The sequence below is a fragment of the Athene noctua genome, chromosome 2 (genome assembly GCF_965140245.1).
Source record: "Athene noctua chromosome 2, bAthNoc1.hap1.1, whole genome shotgun sequence".
Taxonomy (NCBI): Eukaryota; Metazoa; Chordata; class Aves; order Strigiformes; family Strigidae; genus Athene; species Athene noctua.
In genome coordinates, this window is record NC_134038.1 from 149,401,863 (window position 1) to 149,419,618 (window position 17,756).

Below are 17,756 nucleotides of genomic sequence, written 5' to 3' on the forward strand. Positions count from 1 at the left end.
TAACTACAGCTTTCTGTGGCTGTTTTGTGTCATTGTTTGTGTATATACGTACACCTTGCTTCGGCGGCTCACGCCAGCAATATGGCCTCCTCCTGCCTCATTCAAGCACGGCCTATGTCAGGGAAAGCAAGGAGACGCCTCTGCGGGTCTGCCGTTCCGCCTGCCCACACCTTCTCTCCTTTTACTCCTGTATATTCCCAACCTACTCTGCTTCGGGCGCTCCCAGCCGAGAAAAGCTGCACCATGTTCCTTCTCACGGAATAGATCTAACATTCGTCACCGCTTACGTTTCTCTCGGGGGCGGCCAGGGGGCTCACAAATGAAATGCATCGGCCCGAATTTACTCGGGGGACTCTAACCCGCCCCGGTACCGGGGGCTGCAGGCGCCGGCAGCGTGCCCCCGGTCCCGACGGGGTGCCGCTCCCTAGGCGGCCCAGAGGCACGCGCCTCGCTGGCGTCACTCCTGCGTGCGCGCTGGCGTCACTCCCCGCCGCTGCAGCGTCACGGCACCGCGACGCGCTGGCTCTCACGTGGCGGCGGAAGTAGCGGCGGAGGGGGCGGTGCGCGGCGCGCAGGCGGCGGCCAATGGGGGGCGGCTCCGCTCGGAGGCCCCGCCCAGGCAGCCGCCGGCGGGAGAGGGCGTTAAAGCGGCGGCGCGGCGCGGCCGGACTGGGCGCGGGGTGATGGAGTCGGGCAGCGGCGGTGCCGGCACGGAGCGAGGCGGTGGCGGCTGTTGCTGCTGCTTCTTGTATTACGCGTACGGCAGCAACCTGCTGCGGGAGCGGCTGCTGCTGAGCAGCCCCTCGGCGGTGCTCTGCGCCGTGGCGCGCCTGCAGGTGTGTTGGAGGGTGCGGCGGGTGGGTCTGTGTAAGTCCGCTTGCCCCGGTGGAGCCGTGCCTGGGCCTGGCTCTGCTCTCTGGGGTCCGGTGCTGCTGCCGCCCGGTCTCTTCTACCAGTACCGGGCGCAGGACCGTTGAGGCGGGGGGGACCCATCGCCCCTCACGCCATAGCGTTGCGCTTCAGGCTGCCCTCAGCCGAGGTGCTGGTGTCAGTCCCGCCTCTGGGGGTTTACCTTGCTGGGCTTAGCCACGTCTGTGAGGCTGCCAGCCAAGGCCTCATGCGTGTAGTGTAACAAGGGCTATGAACCTGGACGAGCAAGAAGCAGGTGCTCAGCTGGGTTTGTGGGACAAGCTTCGGGCATTTTTAAAGGAATAAAAAATTCCCCTTTCTCCTCTGCCACACTGGGTACTAGTGAGAAGCCCTCCCTGTGCTGTGTGTCAGTTTTTCACCCTGTACTGCACAACTTGCAGCTGATGCCTTCCTACACCTTGGTGGTTCTCCCCCTGCCTGGGGTCATTAAATGTCAGTATGTCAACTTGGCTTTAATGTAGGCCTGGAAGTACGAGCTTGTGGTCATTAAGCTGTTGTTGCACAGCTTGTACAACTGGAAGGATCCTTTGTAGAGCGGAGCATTGATTGATACCACTTAAAGATGACTTGAAGGTTCTCTTGGGGTAACTGGCAGGAAATTGTCTACATTGGAGTGTATGTAAAAGTTCCAAAAACTTGTCATGGATAAACTCCCTATAGTCAGATACTTGGTGGCTCTTGGGGTTATCAGCCTGGCAACTGAGGCCTGCTGCTGTAAAGTGTGAGGTGCTTATAGGTACTGCTGAGGAGCTGAATGTGCTAAGAGCCTAACACCTTGCAGGATCAGACCCTGGAGGTGAGGAGGAAAGCAGCAGTATTGTGCACTTCTCTTTGAATAAAAGAAAGCCTTATGCTTCAGCTCTCCTAGGTTTCAGGTAGATCTTTGGGTTACGCAGTAAGCGTCTCTTTGCCACGCTGCAGGTTGGCTGTTCAAGAGCTGGCAGTGAGGTGCCAGCTTCTCAGGACAACCTCTGACTGATTGACTGCTGTGCTCCCTGCTAGCACCAGCCGGCTTCACTCCCTTTAAGCTGGAAAATCACTGATGCTTGGGAGTGAGAAAGCGTGCAAAGGTTGGAGCTGATTTCTGTTAATTACTCTATGGTAGTACGACGTTGGCTTAAAAAAAATAGCCTGTAAACAGAGTACTTTGGATGCTAAACTAGAATATTAAATTCACTGCCCTCTGTTTTTATTTTTTTGCAGCTTTGTTAATCTTCAGCCAAAAGCTGTAAGAAGTGTGATGTGTAACAAGCACAGAAAGGGTATTACACTGGTACTTAGAAGAGGGGCCAAAGACCAAGCTCTTGACCCGAGAAAATATCCAGTGTGTTTGTTCCCTCTTCCCTGCAGTGTCTATTGCAGTTGCCTGCATAGTTTAACAGAAGGTTTCCTGCTTGCCAGGCTAATGGTTATCACTTAAAAAAAACAAAAAACAACCAGTGTTCCGATTGGTGCTCTTCTTTGTTCAAGCTTCCAACTGCTCAACTTTTGCAGCCTTTTCCCCATATCTGTTAGGACATGTTACAAGAAGGTAATGTGTCTCAAAGTGATTATTAATATGTACGCACATGTTTTAAATCAAAGTGATAGCTTAAAGAGGGTGATCATAAGAAATAAGCAAAGCTGTGGGGTTGTATAGCTTTGAGTTTTATTTTTTGCTGCTTTTTTAATCCTTTTTGCCTTTGACAGATTTTGTTGTTATAGTTAAGCAGGTAGCCTTCCTTAAAGTTGTTTGTTTTTTCTTTCCTTTCTCTACTGATAGGGAAGCATCCACAGATTGGCTAAGAAGTAGGAGAGGAAATGGAGTGTATGGAGTCAGATGGGAAATTACACTGGAAAAATGCAAGAACCTGCTATTCTTTTTTGACTCTGTAGTAATATTTGATTATTACTCATAAGAGTTAGTTGATTTCTAAAAGAATGTTTCAACTTGCAAAAACCTGAATAAGCTCACTCAAGGAGGCATGTGCATTGTGTTAAAAATACCCAAGAATGTTCCATTTGAGTGCTGGGAAGGCACAAAACACTGGCCAATACAGAGGATGGTATTTTATAATTGGGCAGTTCTGTTAGTGCATGAGGACAAGACCCAAGGCTCACCATCTTGTAGGCTTCTTTACCCTTATTTTCCTGGACCCTGCATGGTAGCCTTTAAGTTTTAAAACAGCACCAAAAGCTGCAAAGGAATGGGCACCAGGTAGGCATGTCTTTGGAGGAACAAGAGGGCAGCAGTAGCCAGTTCCCTCTTTCATGGCACATCTCAGCCGAGGGCTCTTCAGGCTGTCTAATGGGAAGCAATCCTGTCCCTGTCAGCTTGGACAAAAGTCAGGCTGACATTTCTTCAGCACCTCTGTGTTCCCTGCAGAATTCAGTATGTGCCTTGAAAAAGGGCTACCTCTACTTTCTTCTCACTGCTAGAAATTGATAGGTAATGTCTAGGCTAGACTACTAGGTTGGATGTTGGTCCAGGTCTCCACAGACCAAGGCTTTTAGCAATACTGTTCTCTGCCAGAGTTTTCTTCCCTTTGCCCCAAGACTGCTGTTTCTCAAGGTGGGGTGGAAAAGGCTGACTTCAGCCTCCTGTCAGATGGCAGCTGGATCAGATCCCTCCTATCCATTCCTCCTCCTGTGACTCCAGCTGACTACTTGCAGACCCTCCTTTAGCTGCCCCTTTCATGTCAAGAATAGCCAACAGCCCTTATCTTAAGTGGAAATTGATTCTCTGCATTGGTTTCATTTGCAGGATTTTAAGCTCAAGTTCGGCCATCACCAAGGCAGGACAAGTTCTGTCTGGCATGGAGGTGCAGCTACCATTGTTCAGAGCCCTGGAGACGAAGTATGGGGAATAGTGTGGAAAATGAACACTAGCAATTTAAGTTCACTGGATAAGTAGGTGACTTAACTTTTGTTGTCTTGTACTCTTTTAGAGAGCAATTGAAAAGTAGTAGTTCATTTTTGGTAAAGAACTGTGTGAAAGCTTTGGTGTTGGAATTGAGAAGATGCTTTGGATTTTAATACGTGAATTTCACCTCACAGTACTTGTATTACTTCTAACACATGTGTAATTAAAATGGCTTTGTTTTCAAGCTAAAGCTACTTAAGGGTATTTTAATAAGGTGTGGACCTTGATTTGGAGTTGATATATTGGTCAGGCTCCTTTTTTTTTTTTTAAATCCCTGTCCTCATAATGTCCTGTCTCTTAAACCACTCTGAACTCTGTCCTGTCACCCTTTTCCCATTGCATTAGGGAGAGTTTCCTTTGCAACTAACATCAATTTCTGTCTCTCTGCATCTGGAGACTCCAATTGTAGTGGAAAAAGAAGGGATGAGGACAAGACTTTGCAGAAGAGAAAGAGATCTTTAATATAAACAAAGGGACCTTTTGAGGAGGTTATTTTACATGTCTTCTAAGGATTCAAACTTTTCTGAACTTGAGGTAGATCAAAGCAGGGAGCTGAGGTGGTTTTGGTTTTCCCTTTGAATGGTGGAGGCTGCCTGCACCATCACAGTGCATAGTGGAGAGTCTTCTGCCTGTGCCTGATAATTAAGACGAGTTTAAGGTAACCTGAGCAAGTAGTTCCCCAGCTGAAGTCTGGAGGACCACCTGGGTAAACAAATCAAGGAGTAGTGTAACTTCTTGTGGGGTCTAAGGCAGGATTTAGAACTTAGTCTCCAAAACTTTGGCTGGCGTCATGTGTTTATCACAGCTTTCAGGATGCACTTGCACAGTATGATGCTTCTGGTACCCAAGGATCATTTCTTCAGAGCAGTTCATTGCTGTTGGTTAATTCCAGCAGAAATCCAGGCTAGTGAGGCTAAGGAAGCCGGGCATATTAAACCCATTGAAAGCATTACATTAATACAGTTCTTCTGCCTCTGGTACTGTTGCAATTTTGGTTATGGCTGCACTGTGCTGTGTAGACATGTTCTTATAACCTTGGCCATGAAACTTGAAGTTCCAACTTGCTTTTCATTGCCTACAGCGAACCTGAAACACAGCAAAAACTGTTGCCCAAGTTCTGTTAGCACATCATAGGAATGGGCGCTCTCAGCATTCTCATAGTCCTGGTTGGGACACTTAGTTCCAAACAGGAGGGCATCTAGCTGGTATGCTTCTGCTGGGGAGAGCTTCACATGTTCCTGCTTTATTACCTTCTCAGTTCCCCCTCTGTTGCTTACACTAGCACTTACCTTCCTGGTCCCCTGCTGACCCTTACTGAAATCTCCTGATTTACCATGCTTTCCTAAAGCATAAACTTCAGAAGTATGAAGATGCTGTCTGGCAGCATCTGCTTTGATAATAACACTGTGTTCGCCCTATGGGGACAGCATTTTGTATTTTAACTTCTAGAAATGTTGTTTACATACTATAGATTGCAGATCCTTGACATTTGTTTCACAGGTGATAAACTTTAATGCTCCCTAAGATGCTAGAGACTTGAATGCTATACCATCACCAAAAACTGCAGGATGGACACTAGCATTAAAGATTGCTTTTTCTCAGCTGCCCCACTGATGCCATGAAGGTGGATGAGAAATGGAAGGAAACAGGATGTGTTCTTGGCTTTCATAATGATAGTCAATAAAGTTCTTTTAAGAAACAACCAACCTAACCAGCTCAAAAGAGCTTGCATGTGTTCCTGCACATCCTGAAGATCTTGGAATTTTTTGGCTGTGCACAAGCAGATAGAAGTTCTCAACCAACCTATTTCCTGGAATTTCTATCTACCAAAAAAAAAGTAATTTCACCATTTCCTTCCCTCCCTTTCGCTCCTGCCCCGGTCTGGATAGAGAAACCTGTGCTTTGTTATCCAGAAGCAGAGGAGAGAATGTGTCATTGACGCTGCATGTTATTAGGTGAAATCCTAGTAAAACAATGTAATATATATAGAAAACAAAAATATGGGAGGGGAATCTCATGCTTAGATGTCTGAACCTTCTGGCTTCAAATGCATTTTGGTGCTGTCCCATGGTCAGATTTTTTTTTTTTTGTCCTCTGTACTTCACAAATCTATAAGTTAGACTAAATCTTGACTTTTCTATATATATCCTAGCAGTGGATGTTACTTAACTGTAACATTTTTCTTGCTGTCACATGCCCATGTGATTTATTTTGCAGTCTGTTAGGCCTTGAATCTGCACTTAACTTCTAGTCTCTGCTTGTACTTAACACAGGCCATGTTATATGATTAACTAAGTTATGTTATGTTAAATAACTTGAAATTATAGTAAGTCTTTAAAAGAAAGGTAAGTTGTCAGGAGGGTGTTTTGACAAGCAGCATTAAAAACCATGTTATCTCATATCTAAAAAACATCTGAAGTTAATTGTGCTAGAAAGTCTATCTTGTATTGCTTAAGTTTCTTGTTTACTTCTTACTAATTCCTCAGACTTTTATTGTTGGCTAAATGCTAATGATTAAAGATAACAAGTAGCTTTGCTTCTGAGTTTTGTTTTGTTTTCTGAAGACAGCATGATTTTGCTAATTAAAAAATAAGAAAATGGGTTTTGCCCCGATCTAGCTCATTGTTGCTGTACACATCTTGTGCAAATTAAAGGATGCCTTGGATTATTCATGGGAATGTGTATTGCAAGAGTTGTGTGAGTTTCCCCTTATTCAAATGTAACACAATGGGCAAGATAAAACTTTGTAATTATTTTGTTATCTGAGCAAAAGGTAATGAATGATATGTGCCTAGCTCATTAATTGTTAATCTTGGTTGTGTTTCTCTTGTAGATAACTCTTTCTTACAGCTGAAATGATAAAAGTGAATGCTGCTGCTTCTTTAGAAACTTGTTCTTGGAGTTGCACAAAAAGTACTAGAATATCTTTTGCTTTATTTGTTTTTGTTAACAGCACAGACCAGTGTCCTGACTTGAATTCTGTTACAGTAAATGCGTATGTTTAATTGCACAGTTTGTTTGAAAGATGCATCAGGTTTTTGGCATAAAAGGAATATATGCCCTTTACAGGCAAGAAGGAGTTGAAGATGGCATTTATGTCCCAATAGAAGTTAACGTCCACACTCAAGCAGGAGAGGTACTGACCTGTCGAAGCTACCAGATGAAGGACTGCGTCTGTGGTTCCCCTTCTCCTCAGTATAAAAAGGTAGGTGTTGCATCACTGTAACTTCAGAGAGAATGAACAGAAATATATAGTGTAGTACTTCTGTCCTATTTAATAAGTACTTTATTTACAGCAAGTGGAAGGCATGGGTAACTCTAATGTAAAGGTATAACTCAATCTGTGTGCAATGTAATAGAGATGCTTGCAGAAGATTGGTGGCTCTTAAAGGCCTAGTAAATCAGTTTTATTTTTTGGCTTAGTTATGCCTTATGTGAAGCCTCTAACTTGTGAATTAGTTCTGACTGTCACCAGGGTTTCTGAAGGATGTTGTTTACGTATATGCAGTGATCCTCCAAAAAATTAATGTACTCCACTAGAAGGACAAGGGAAGCTTCTGTGGGGGAGAATACAGCACCTTGCTGTCTCAAGGACACAGATTATCCCTGTTGTCTTATGAAGTATCATACTATCATTTAATACAGGAGTCCACCTGCCTCCTTTTACCAGATGCATCATCAGTATATCACAGGACTTCCAGCAACATTGCAGAGCACTGCTGGGTTCCCACTTGATGGCTGGTGAGGCAGAAGTGTTTCAACACTGTTCTGCAACGCGCCGACTCTATACAGACACATGATCCAGTTATGCAGCAGGCCTGACCTGCTTAGCTTGTGAGATCTGATGCGGGCCTAGCCTTGGGTGGCATGACTGCATGTCTGGAATTGTGCAGCTATTGGCAGTTGCAGATAGGCATCACTGTAACGTGTTGCCTTTTTCTACCGAAAGCAAAGAAACAGGTCTCGAGCTTGTTAAATTCCAAGGTGTGCCGCCTTCTCTTAACTGAGGAACTTGCTCCTATGAATCAGCTTCCAGGAGCATAGCTAAGGCCAGCTGCTGCAGGATTTCTGAAGAGAAAGCTCGCTTTCAGAAGGCAGGCTCTGCTGCTTGACAAACCTCCTCCCTGCCAACCCGCTTCCTGTCAAGATGGATCTTTAGGGCTTTCCAGGGAGTTAATACACAGTCTGCTGCTGTGTGCAAGCTCTCACTAGTATGCTGTAAGAGCAAACCTCCAATACTGGCAACTTTAGCTAAACGTTCCTTCCTGCTGTTGTCAGGGTCAGTTGTTAGTTCTCTCCTTCCCCCCTGCCCCCAGCTTTTATTTCAGTTAACCAGGCAAGAGGGCTAAAAATTTAGTATAGGTGACCACATTGTCACACAGTGATCTACATCCACCTGCTGTTGTGCACTTTTTGTGGCAAAGTTCATTCCTTCTAGATACCTCATCCTTGAATATCCTGGCTGTTGAATGCATGAAAGAATATTTTACAATAGTGTCAGCTTTTAAAATCTGCATATCTGTCCATTTGTGTATGGGAGCTTGCTGTGGCCCTTTAAAGCCTTGGCTCCCTACAGCCTCCTCTCTTCCTCTCACTGTCACTTCTTTTCTCTTGTACCAATACTTATTTTGTATGTAGGAAGGCTGCAGTAACAAACTCTAAGGAATCCATGCTTTTTAACTAAGCATCTGTTACTCCTATAACCTGTCCATGTTGTGGTTTTGATTTGAACAGCTTCACTTTGAAAAATAATTTCGATTATATATGCTGCTTCTTACTCAGTTGTGATAGTAAAGCTGGCTAAACTCATAAAAAGTAGTTCTCATCCTCACTGGAAGAAAGAGAATAACTGAATAACAGCTTAATTGTACGGTCTCATGCAAGTTGGCTACATTTCAGAATCTTAGAGGTATGCCTTAGTAGTTACAAGTCTTTTCAGAGTAATTTTGTTGGCACTGTTAAGGTCTTCAGTGGTCTTCCTGAAGCCTTTGGCTATCTCTAGGTACAAATAGCATTATTTGGGATTAATTCTGTTACCTTAAGTGGTTCTTCCTGTACAAGTAAACGTTGGAAGGGGTCTGTCCTTCCTATTAATGAAGGCTTTTTTTTCTTTCTCCCTTTTGATTGTAGGTTATCTGCATGGGTGCAGAACAGAATGGCTTGCCAGCTGACTATCAGAAGAAATTAGAAGCTATTGAAACTAATAACTATGCAGGGCCAGTGCCGATCATGGAAGAGATTGAAGCTGCTGTGAAAGCAAAGAAAATAAATTCTGCATAGAATACCTCTGCGCTTGCTTGGCGGTTCACCTTGATTTAGATACCTCTCCTTCACCTTGATTTAGGTACTTCTCCTCACTGTGCTGATCAGCAGTTTCTTTATTTATCAAGAAAATTTGAGTTTGCTGTGTACCTACAGTAAGCCATTAGACATAATGTGCATTCTGAAGACACACTGACATTGGTAACTTCTTTGCTTTGGATGTATAGCTTGAGTACATGCTGAAGTTTTTGCAGATTTAGAAATTATCTTTCTGTAATTGTCATGCAGTGCTGCATGCAAACTTGTGCTTCATGTCCTGTTTACTGATCTTTTTAAAATAAAAAGGCCATCTTGATGAGTACTGGCATCTGTTGCCTTCTGAGGAATAAGGGCTGCAGGATCAAGCCCTTTTTTCTTAAAGGTTGTATACACAGTTATCAAGAATTTCAGAGATTTGTTAGATGCAAAGTAGAGTCAAAACTCTAAGACTCAACTTTTTCCTCTGCTGCTTCTCTTAATGGTTTAAAGCCCAACCTATCTGAAGCTATAGAGTTCCTGTTTGTTTATATAGTTAACAAAGAAATGTAATATTTTTTTAACTATCTCCATGTTTTTAAGTGTTTGTCCAAAAGACAACCTAGGCCTGAAGACAACATTCAGCAAAGGATCTCATTCAAAGCATAATGGCCTCTTCCTTTCTATGTCTAGTAACTTTCATAGGTGAACTCTTTAGGTATAACCAACAGATTTTAAAGTATTCATTTTAGTTAGACAGTTCCAAGGTGTTTTTTAAATGACCTTTTTGACTGGCTTGTTGCTTATCTTGGCCATGTCCAGTGAAATCAGGAAGTCTGTGAGTCCTAGTGCATTTGTTCCATGGTTTTGTTTGTCAAACACCAGAACAACAGACTTGCCCCCCCCCCCCCCCCCCCCCCCCCCTTCCTGCTTTGACAATCTTCTGCAAAACTGGAAGCTCTTGGGAGGGTTGGAATACTTATCTTCATGGTATTTGGCAACCCCTGTAGTTAGTCTGGGGGGGACAAGATAAAATGGACAACCTGGAAGGTGTCAAACAACTGAACTTTGAGTCATTTTCTGTAGTTTTTTCTTGATGTACAGAGGGATGCAAGATATAATTGGTGTCACTGTGTGACTGCATAGATAAACAAATTATAAAGTAACAGACTTACCATGTCTTCTGTGCATAAATTTGTTCTGCAAACTTCTGCCAGGGATGTATAGGTGCTGTCCTGATGTCACATGCCCATTTCCAGAGTAGGGCACAGTGACTGCAGTAAAACATGGTACTTTCTGTATTAGCACTGTCTACTCTGAAACTAAGTAAATAAAATTGTGATTACCGAACGTCTCCCATCTGTTCAATCTATGTTTCAAGAATATGTTTTGCTTATGTAAGCACAAGGTGGAAAGGTAACTGGCACTTCATTTGCTTTTTATGGTTTTTTGATGGGTATGATTTCAGTATGGAGGGCAAAACTATGCATGAACACGCTCCTCAACATCAGCACTACTTCTCTTCTTTATCCTTACTATGCTCCTTTGGGCTTTTGAACTTCTAAATGGTTATTTTACTCTTGCAAGAACAAACCAGTCCTTGGGGGGGGAGGTGCGGGGAAGTACTTGATGCCTCCTGTTGAAGAAAATAGTGGGTACTCGAGGGCCGGGGAACCCTGAGGCGGGACGCCCGGCACCTCTCCCGGCGGGGGGGCGAAGCCCTTCCGCCAGGCCGGTGTGGGGAGAGAAAGGTGGTGGTCGTTAGAAAAAAAAAAAAAAAGGCCTTCGGCCATGCCTGCGTGGGGAGGGGCCGCTTCCCGCCCGGGATGGGAGCCCGCGTGTGGGGCGGGAGCTCCTTCCCGGCGGGCCGGCGGTGGGGTGGAGCGGAGCACCCGTGGGTCGGCCGCCGCCCCGCTCCTCCCCTCCGTCCCTTCGCCGCCGCGGTGAGTGCAGGGGAAGGGCCAGGGGCGGAGGAGGGTCGCCGGGCCGCTGCCCGCCTCGCTGACCGGCGGCAGCGTGTGTGCCCGTGGCGGGGAGGGGGGGCGGCCGCCATGGCGTGAGGGCTGGGCGGCGCGGAGGGACGGGGGGCTCGGGGCCGGCGGGAAGCGGAGGCGTTCGGCACCAGGTCAGCGGCTGGCGCCGGGCAGGGCTGGAGCCTGGAAATCGAAGTTTCTGCTTTTTATAAACCAGAGCTTGTTACCCCGTGAAAAGGCTGCGAGGTGGAAGGGGGAAGGCAGCGCCCCGGCGGCTCCCGCCTCTTGGTAAACTTCTGGCGCTCCTGAATTGAAAACTTGGGGACTTGTCCGTGCTTCTTCCTCAGGGGAGGAGGTCGCCGTGTGGCAGGCAGGGAGCGAGGAGCGGGGCCGGCCCGGACAGGCAGCAGTGGCTCCGCAGCGCCTCGGCCGGGGGAGCAGCGCCGTCATACAGCAGCGCTGCCGGGAATAAATACTGTTACAGATGCTGCCCGGTGATGGCATTTTCCTGAAGGCCGAGGGTGGCGAGGTCCTGAAGGGAGGAGGAGGTGGGAGGGAGCGCCCCGCAGCCGGGCGGGAGGCAGCGCTTACCTGCCGCGCAGCCCGCGCCCGCCTCGCCTTTCCCCTGAGCGACGGATAAAATAGTTAAAAAAAAAAAAAGAAAACAAGGCATTTACTCGCCGTAAACCTGCCTGAAGATCCGTATCCCTGCGCCGATTCAGGCGGCAGTCGTTGAGGCGTCGGCGTTCCGCTCATTTAACGCGAAAGAATCCGGACGAGGGGGAGGCGGGAGCGGTTTGCCTGGGCAGAGCTGGTGCCCCGTGGCCGTGGGGAGGCCGTGGCACGGCGTGGCGGGACGGTGGTCTGCCTCCACGCCCGTGTGCTGCTGGCACCAGCAGTTAACCCTGTTTCACTTGGCGCCTGGGCGGTTCCCCCCGCGGGACCCCGTTTTGCTGGGGCGGTGGAGGGGCAGGCACAGCCGGGCGGTGGGCGGGTGCGTGGCTCTGGCTAATTAGGTTGTCTGTTAATGACCAGAACAAAGCTTGGGAGAACAAAGCATTGGGAGTGCTGTGGATACGCGATTCCATCAATTGCAAACTTTAATTGCAGAATTCACTGCAGGTTGAGTGCGAAAATCGTAAAATAAGGGTAGAAAAGCAGTTCTATTTTTTTAGATATACCGGTGAGTTGTTCCCCTCCTCCATCTCTTAAAAAAAAAAAAATCCTCAAGATTTCTCTGATTGAAGAACATCTCTTTGCCCACCAGAAAGGAATTATCAGGAAGCCGCGTAAAATCATTTTGAAAAGGGCTTGTTAATTCATCCAAACATTGTACATAAAGTTCTGTTTCTTTAAAAGTAAGCTGTTAGGAAAGGTAGCAGCGAAACCTGTGAGGTGTATAAATATTTCTGTGAAAGCCTGTGCTTTTTAAACAAAAGCTTGTCAGTTTACCAGATGGAGGCAGAAATATCTTATTCTGTGTTCTCTTATATCTGTTGCTCTCCAAACAACTAGGGATGGCTGCAAAAGTTATGCTACAAAGAGGAGAGAGGAGTTGGGAATCACTGAGAGATGCTGATCTCAGTAACCCCAGAGCAATGCAAAATCACGTTGTAATGGAATTACACTAGTGTGTTGTTAACATGGGGCTCCCAGGGCATTTATTGACATTTGTAGCATTTATTGCTATTTGTAGCATCTATGGTGATAGTTACACAGAGATTGTAAACCGGGGTATGATGAGCGTGTTTTAACTGTTGGATAGAGAATATCATTTAAGGTCAGTACAGGGACTCTCAATACACCATTTCTGCTATAAAAATAAAAGGGTAATTTTTTAGTACCTCTGGGGAATACATTGCATCACTTCTCATCAAAACATGCAGACTTTGTGTGTAGTGTATGTGCCCGTTTGTTTTATTCTCTACACATTTTTTACCGGGTTTGAACTATGTAAAATAGTTGCAGCTCTTTTAAAGGTTAGAGCTGCTGTGTGGAAATACATTGTCTTACTCATTTCTTGTAGTCAAAGACTGGCTGTTGTGGCACACATGAATCTGTCTCTCACAGTGATAGCAAAAAGTTTAGACTGGCCTGACTGGGTCTAGATTGCCATTATTATAAATAAATATTATACTAAAATAATAAAAATTAATATATAATATAAAATAATATATATAATCTATTATCTAGAATAATATTATTATATTATAAAAGCATGTCAAAATCTTCAGTTCTCCTCTTGCTGTAGATGACTGCAGGAAGGTGGCTGAGCCTATAAAATAGCTTTTCTCGGGAAACAAATCAGACTTTGAGACAAATGGCACAGATTTTCATGTGAAATGGAGCCACCTCTTGAAGACTAATTGCATTTTGAATACTGCAGACAGAAGGCTATGCGAGCAGGAACTTCACTAGCCCTGGCCTTGCACTGAGGGGCATGTATGTGCTTCCCTGTTGTCCTGCCAGAGCTGGCTGCTAGGTGCTGTGAAAATTCTGAAAATATTCCAGCTACTGGCTGTGGATAGTTATGTGGCATAGGACTTTTTTTCACAGGCAATTTAAAGGAACAGTTTTTGTCAAAATAGCAAGACTACAGAAGAAGTAGCATTGACTGAGTTTTCAGCTCTTCAGAAATAGTCTAGTTTAGTCTTAAATCAGCTGCTTTAAGGGACAATGTTAAGTAATTTGCTCCTTGTATTGCCTTTATTGCTTCATCCTATGAAGTCTCCTTGAGAGCAGCCACCTCAATGAGGAGTGAATTCCCTAGTTCACACAAAACCAGAAATGGTTTTTAGCTATTTAAGATTCTTCAGCCCCTTTATCTACAGCATTTACATTTAAAAAGACCTTGTTGTGATAAACCAGTGTATTTTTCACTGCCAGAGAACTTGCAGTGCTGGAAGTTGAATAAGCATAGCAGTTTTGTTAGAAGAGCAGGGAGATCTTGGTGAAAAGAGGATGTGAGAAGGGCAGGGCTAGCCAGGAAAGATATAAATGTATATATGCTTGCTCAATGCTGGGAATAGAGGGAGGTCAGAAGAACCACTAGATAAAAGTGCCAGTGTCTTCATGCAGGAGGCCATTGGTGCCACTGCAGCTTAAAACCTTGCGGTAAGCACCGATACTTTTACTGTAACTCTTACTATGACAAATTTAATTTCCCTTTTTCATTTCCTTCCTTATCCCTGGACTGATCCCCATCTTGCTTCCTCTTCGTTATTCTCACTTATGCAGGCATATGATACACATCTCTTGCCAGACTTGCTGCTGCTTCTCACATCCCTTGAATCCCTGTTGACACTTCATTTGGCCAAGGCCTGTCTTCTCTCTGCTTTGCCTTTGCAACCTGTGGGTGAGCACTCTGCTCTCTGGTTCGTTTTAATTCCTGGTAGTCTGTTTTCTGTCTTCCTCACTTGACTGAAGCTGCTGTCCTCAAAATGGCTAACTGAATTTTCTCTTCAGCATCGTTGGCAGCTTCTTGAAGAAATCATTGGTTTTTATTTTTCTTTTCAGGAACAAGAAGCCCATTCTGTTCCCAGATGGGAAGCATTTCCCCATAAGCATCTGTCCTGTTATCTCCCATACTAGACTCTTGCTTTGTCCAGGTATCATCTCTGCCCTCTCTCTCCATTCCTACTTAGGTGTTCTGCTGTTTCAGCTACTGTATCAGGCTTGAAAAATCTTTCCCCTTTTGCCCATATACATACCTTTCTCTGTATAAACTGCAATACTGATGTTCATTTCTCTAAATAGATGTGTTCACAGACTATTGCTGTTAGAACAGGTCTCCTTATCATAACTTGGTGGTGTTTTACAAAGGATTGTAAGAGTCTCAAGATGGCCTTCAGAAAAATGATTTTATTCATTAGCCCTTTCAGAAATTGAACCATTCCAGAAATGAGGCAGTAGTTCTCAATGCTGGATTATTTTAGACCTTTGTCAGTGCACTGAGGTATCTCACATTAGTGTATGTCTTGGTCTTTTCTAGCAGCGCCCCCCTGACTGATGCCACATCAATTGCAAGAATTGCACTGGAATTGAATCCAGCATCTGGAGTGCCCAAGATAAGGCAGAGAACACAATATGCACTCAAGCAAGGAAGTGCTTTCAATGCGTATTTATAAGCTGCATAAGCATTTACCTTTAGACATACTAGATGTGTAACCTCGCATTGTAAAACTAACAGATCCTTTAACAAGAGACTTAGTATTTTGTACCTTTGAGATCCCTTGAGAAGGCTCATGTTAAATCACTATGGAAGCTGTGACTCTTTCCAGAAAGAGAGGTGTTGGACTTGCAGGTAAGTTAAAGACCTCACGATGTCAACACAGTGGCCTCGTGTTTAAAAAAAACCCGATACCAACAAAAAAACACCCTAGCAAAGCAGAATCAGTCGTGTATGTCAGAATCTTATGGGCAGTGTGGGAGTGTGTTTCTCTAAGAGAACAAGTACATTTCTCATGCTGATCAGGACTTTCAGGTGCAGTTGCACCTAGAACTGCTACTGTAGAAAATTTTTACTTTAGCCTGAGTAGGACCTGAAGTTTCTTCAATATAGATGATACACTCTGCTACAAACGTGCACATACCTGCCTTGCTCTTAACTACATGTGTCAGGAAGTCTTTCTATTCCAGCACTGTTTAAGGTGTTCAGCTGCTCATCTGATGTGGCATTTTCTTAGTCTGTGGATGGTGGAAATTTCCATTTTTTCTTATTAAAAGAGACTGATAAAAATTACTGTTTTCTCCAGTACTGATGGTGGTGATTTTTTTGCCTTAAATTTAATACTGCAGCTGAAAATATCACTGAGTACATCATTATGCACAGATTTTGTATTGCCAGCTCTGACTTTCCAGCTTGGCATTTTTGCTCGTTCTTCTTTTCTCCTCTGATGCTTAGCTTCACTTTATATTGTTTTTTGATGGCTCTTTTGTTTCTCCACTCTCTTGCAGATCACCCTGTGTGAAAGGGAACATGCTGTCTCCTGCAGCATATGCATGCACACCCCTTCCAGTAGCAGCCACGTTCTGTACTGACTTGGACTTAGTCAGATGCAGGGCAGGCATCTTTGAGACCTTCTGATCTTCCCATATTTGCCATGTTCTTGTCCTTTTGCTGTATTTCGTCTTTCTTTTTTGATCCTCTTTGTAGGTGGATCTGAAAGAGCGAAGAAAATACTTCTATTGAGTTTGTACACGACAGCACTTTGGTTCATTATTATGGTTTCCTGGATGTTTGTCTCCATTCTTTTCACAAAGTAGGAGGAAAGAAAATACATTAGAATAATGTGGTCCTAGAATAACCAAAGCGAGCAGAGAATGTTGGGTAGATGCAGTATCTTGAAAGAAAAGGATTAATATTTCTATTGCATGTGTTTTAAGGTGACTCTATCTCTTTTAACTAAAAGCTTGCAAAAGCTTTAGAGTAAATGGTATTTTCAACATTGTTTGGTCTCCATGATAGAGTTCATTTATGGAATGAGCTCTTCTAAACAAAGAGATGTGCCACTGTGGCTTCTAGGAAGCTGAGTGACTCAGAAATCAGCCACTTCATCTGGTGGGTCATGTGAATGGTGTAATGAAAGGTTGATTTGTCTGAGTAGATGCAGTCACTTACTCATGTGGTAAGAAAGTCAGATCACTTGGTTAACATTCCTTTTGGTTGCAAGAGTTTTGCAGTTTTGGAGTTGGCTATGATCCAGAACTGTTGTGCTGGGGATTTGCCTGGTCTTAGCCTTTGGAGAGCTTAACTCTTAATGCAGTTACTTGCATCTGTGCAGGTCAGTGACTGTAAATTAGGACCTACTGGTCCTCTGAAATTGGAGGAGCTAAGCTGGTTTGTTCTGTGGTTGTAAGTGTAGGTAGGTAGTATCACTAAAATGAAGTAGTATAAACTGTGTGTTTCTCCAGCGTCAAGCAGGAAAATCTACACTGATGCAGACTGCAGCTTCTGGTATGGAGAACCCATAGCAATTAGGTTGTTCCAGTAGCAGGTCACCTAGAAGAATCTGTGAGCTGACAGGGCTCAGTTACAGCTTGTCAGGGGAGTGCGGGGAGAGTATTTGGAAAGTTTGTCAGCACTGTAAACGTCTTGGGAAATTGTGAGAATTTTGTAGCAGCAGAGCTGGCACCTTTACAGAATCATTGAAGAAGGGCTTTGTGGTTTGTTTTTGTTAATAGGACTGGAATCAGAATCTAAGAACATCTTCAAAATATCCTGTGACCTGCTGAAGCAACAGTACATTTTAGCTGTTACTGGAGGGTGCCAGTAATTTGTGTTGGTCATGCAGGTTCTCATTGTCTATGTGGAGGTGATTTTGTTGTGATCTTGCAAAAAATCTGCTTTTTGCATGGGAAATCATATGTACAAGGTTCATACCTAAATGAATCTATTGTTGAATTGTAATTACAATATAACTTCATGCCTGTTATATGGTATATTAACTACAATTAAAAAACCCCAACCTTTAGTAATACAATAGAGAGCAGTCTGATCCTGATTCCTACTGCTTTGTGCCTTCTAAAGAAAAATGGAAATAAATGGCCATCTAAAAAGAGTTCTCCAGAGCTGGTATAGAGAATGAGGACATACACAGCATACATATTTGTGGACAAGGAGAGAGCATTCATGCTGAAGAGTACAGTTTCTAAACAAGATCTCTGCAGCAATG

The 17,756-nt window shown here is 44.4% G+C and overlaps 2 protein-coding genes across 3 annotated transcripts in view; both read left to right on the plus strand.

The window, feature by feature from the left end:
- Window positions 1-619: 619 nt before the first annotated feature.
- GGCT (gamma-glutamylcyclotransferase) lies at window positions 620-10,019 on the plus strand. The gene is made up of 4 exons (XM_074898111.1): window positions 620-836; window positions 3,674-3,819; window positions 6,902-7,037; window positions 8,963-10,019. The coding sequence occupies exons 1-4, from the start codon at window positions 684-686 to the stop codon at window positions 9,110-9,112; spliced, it is 585 nt and encodes a 194-aa protein (XP_074754212.1). The 5' UTR covers window positions 620-683; the 3' UTR covers window positions 9,113-10,019.
- Window positions 10,020-10,880: 861 nt separating this feature from the next.
- NOD1 (nucleotide binding oligomerization domain containing 1) overlaps window positions 10,881-17,756 on the plus strand; it is a 29,947-nt gene continuing 23,071 nt past the window's right edge. For both annotated transcript variants that reach the window (XR_012633231.1, XM_074900612.1), the window contains exon 1: window positions 10,881-11,052. The gene's annotated coding sequence lies outside the window, so the exon portion shown is untranslated. The remainder of the gene's footprint in view (window positions 11,053-17,756) is intronic.

Excerpts from the sequence above, each read along its gene's own strand:
- GGCT (XM_074898111.1), top strand. The coding sequence starts at position 684 with ATGGAGTCGGGCAGCGGCGGTGCCGGCACGGAGCGAGGCGGTGGCGGC. Across the intron at positions 3,820-6,901 it reads AATTTAAGTTCACTGGATAA|GCAAGAAGGAGTTGAAGATG; the intron begins GTAGGTGACTTA and ends TGCCCTTTACAG. Across the intron at positions 7,038-8,962 it reads CTTCTCCTCAGTATAAAAAG|GTTATCTGCATGGGTGCAGA; the intron begins GTAGGTGTTGCA and ends TTTTGATTGTAG.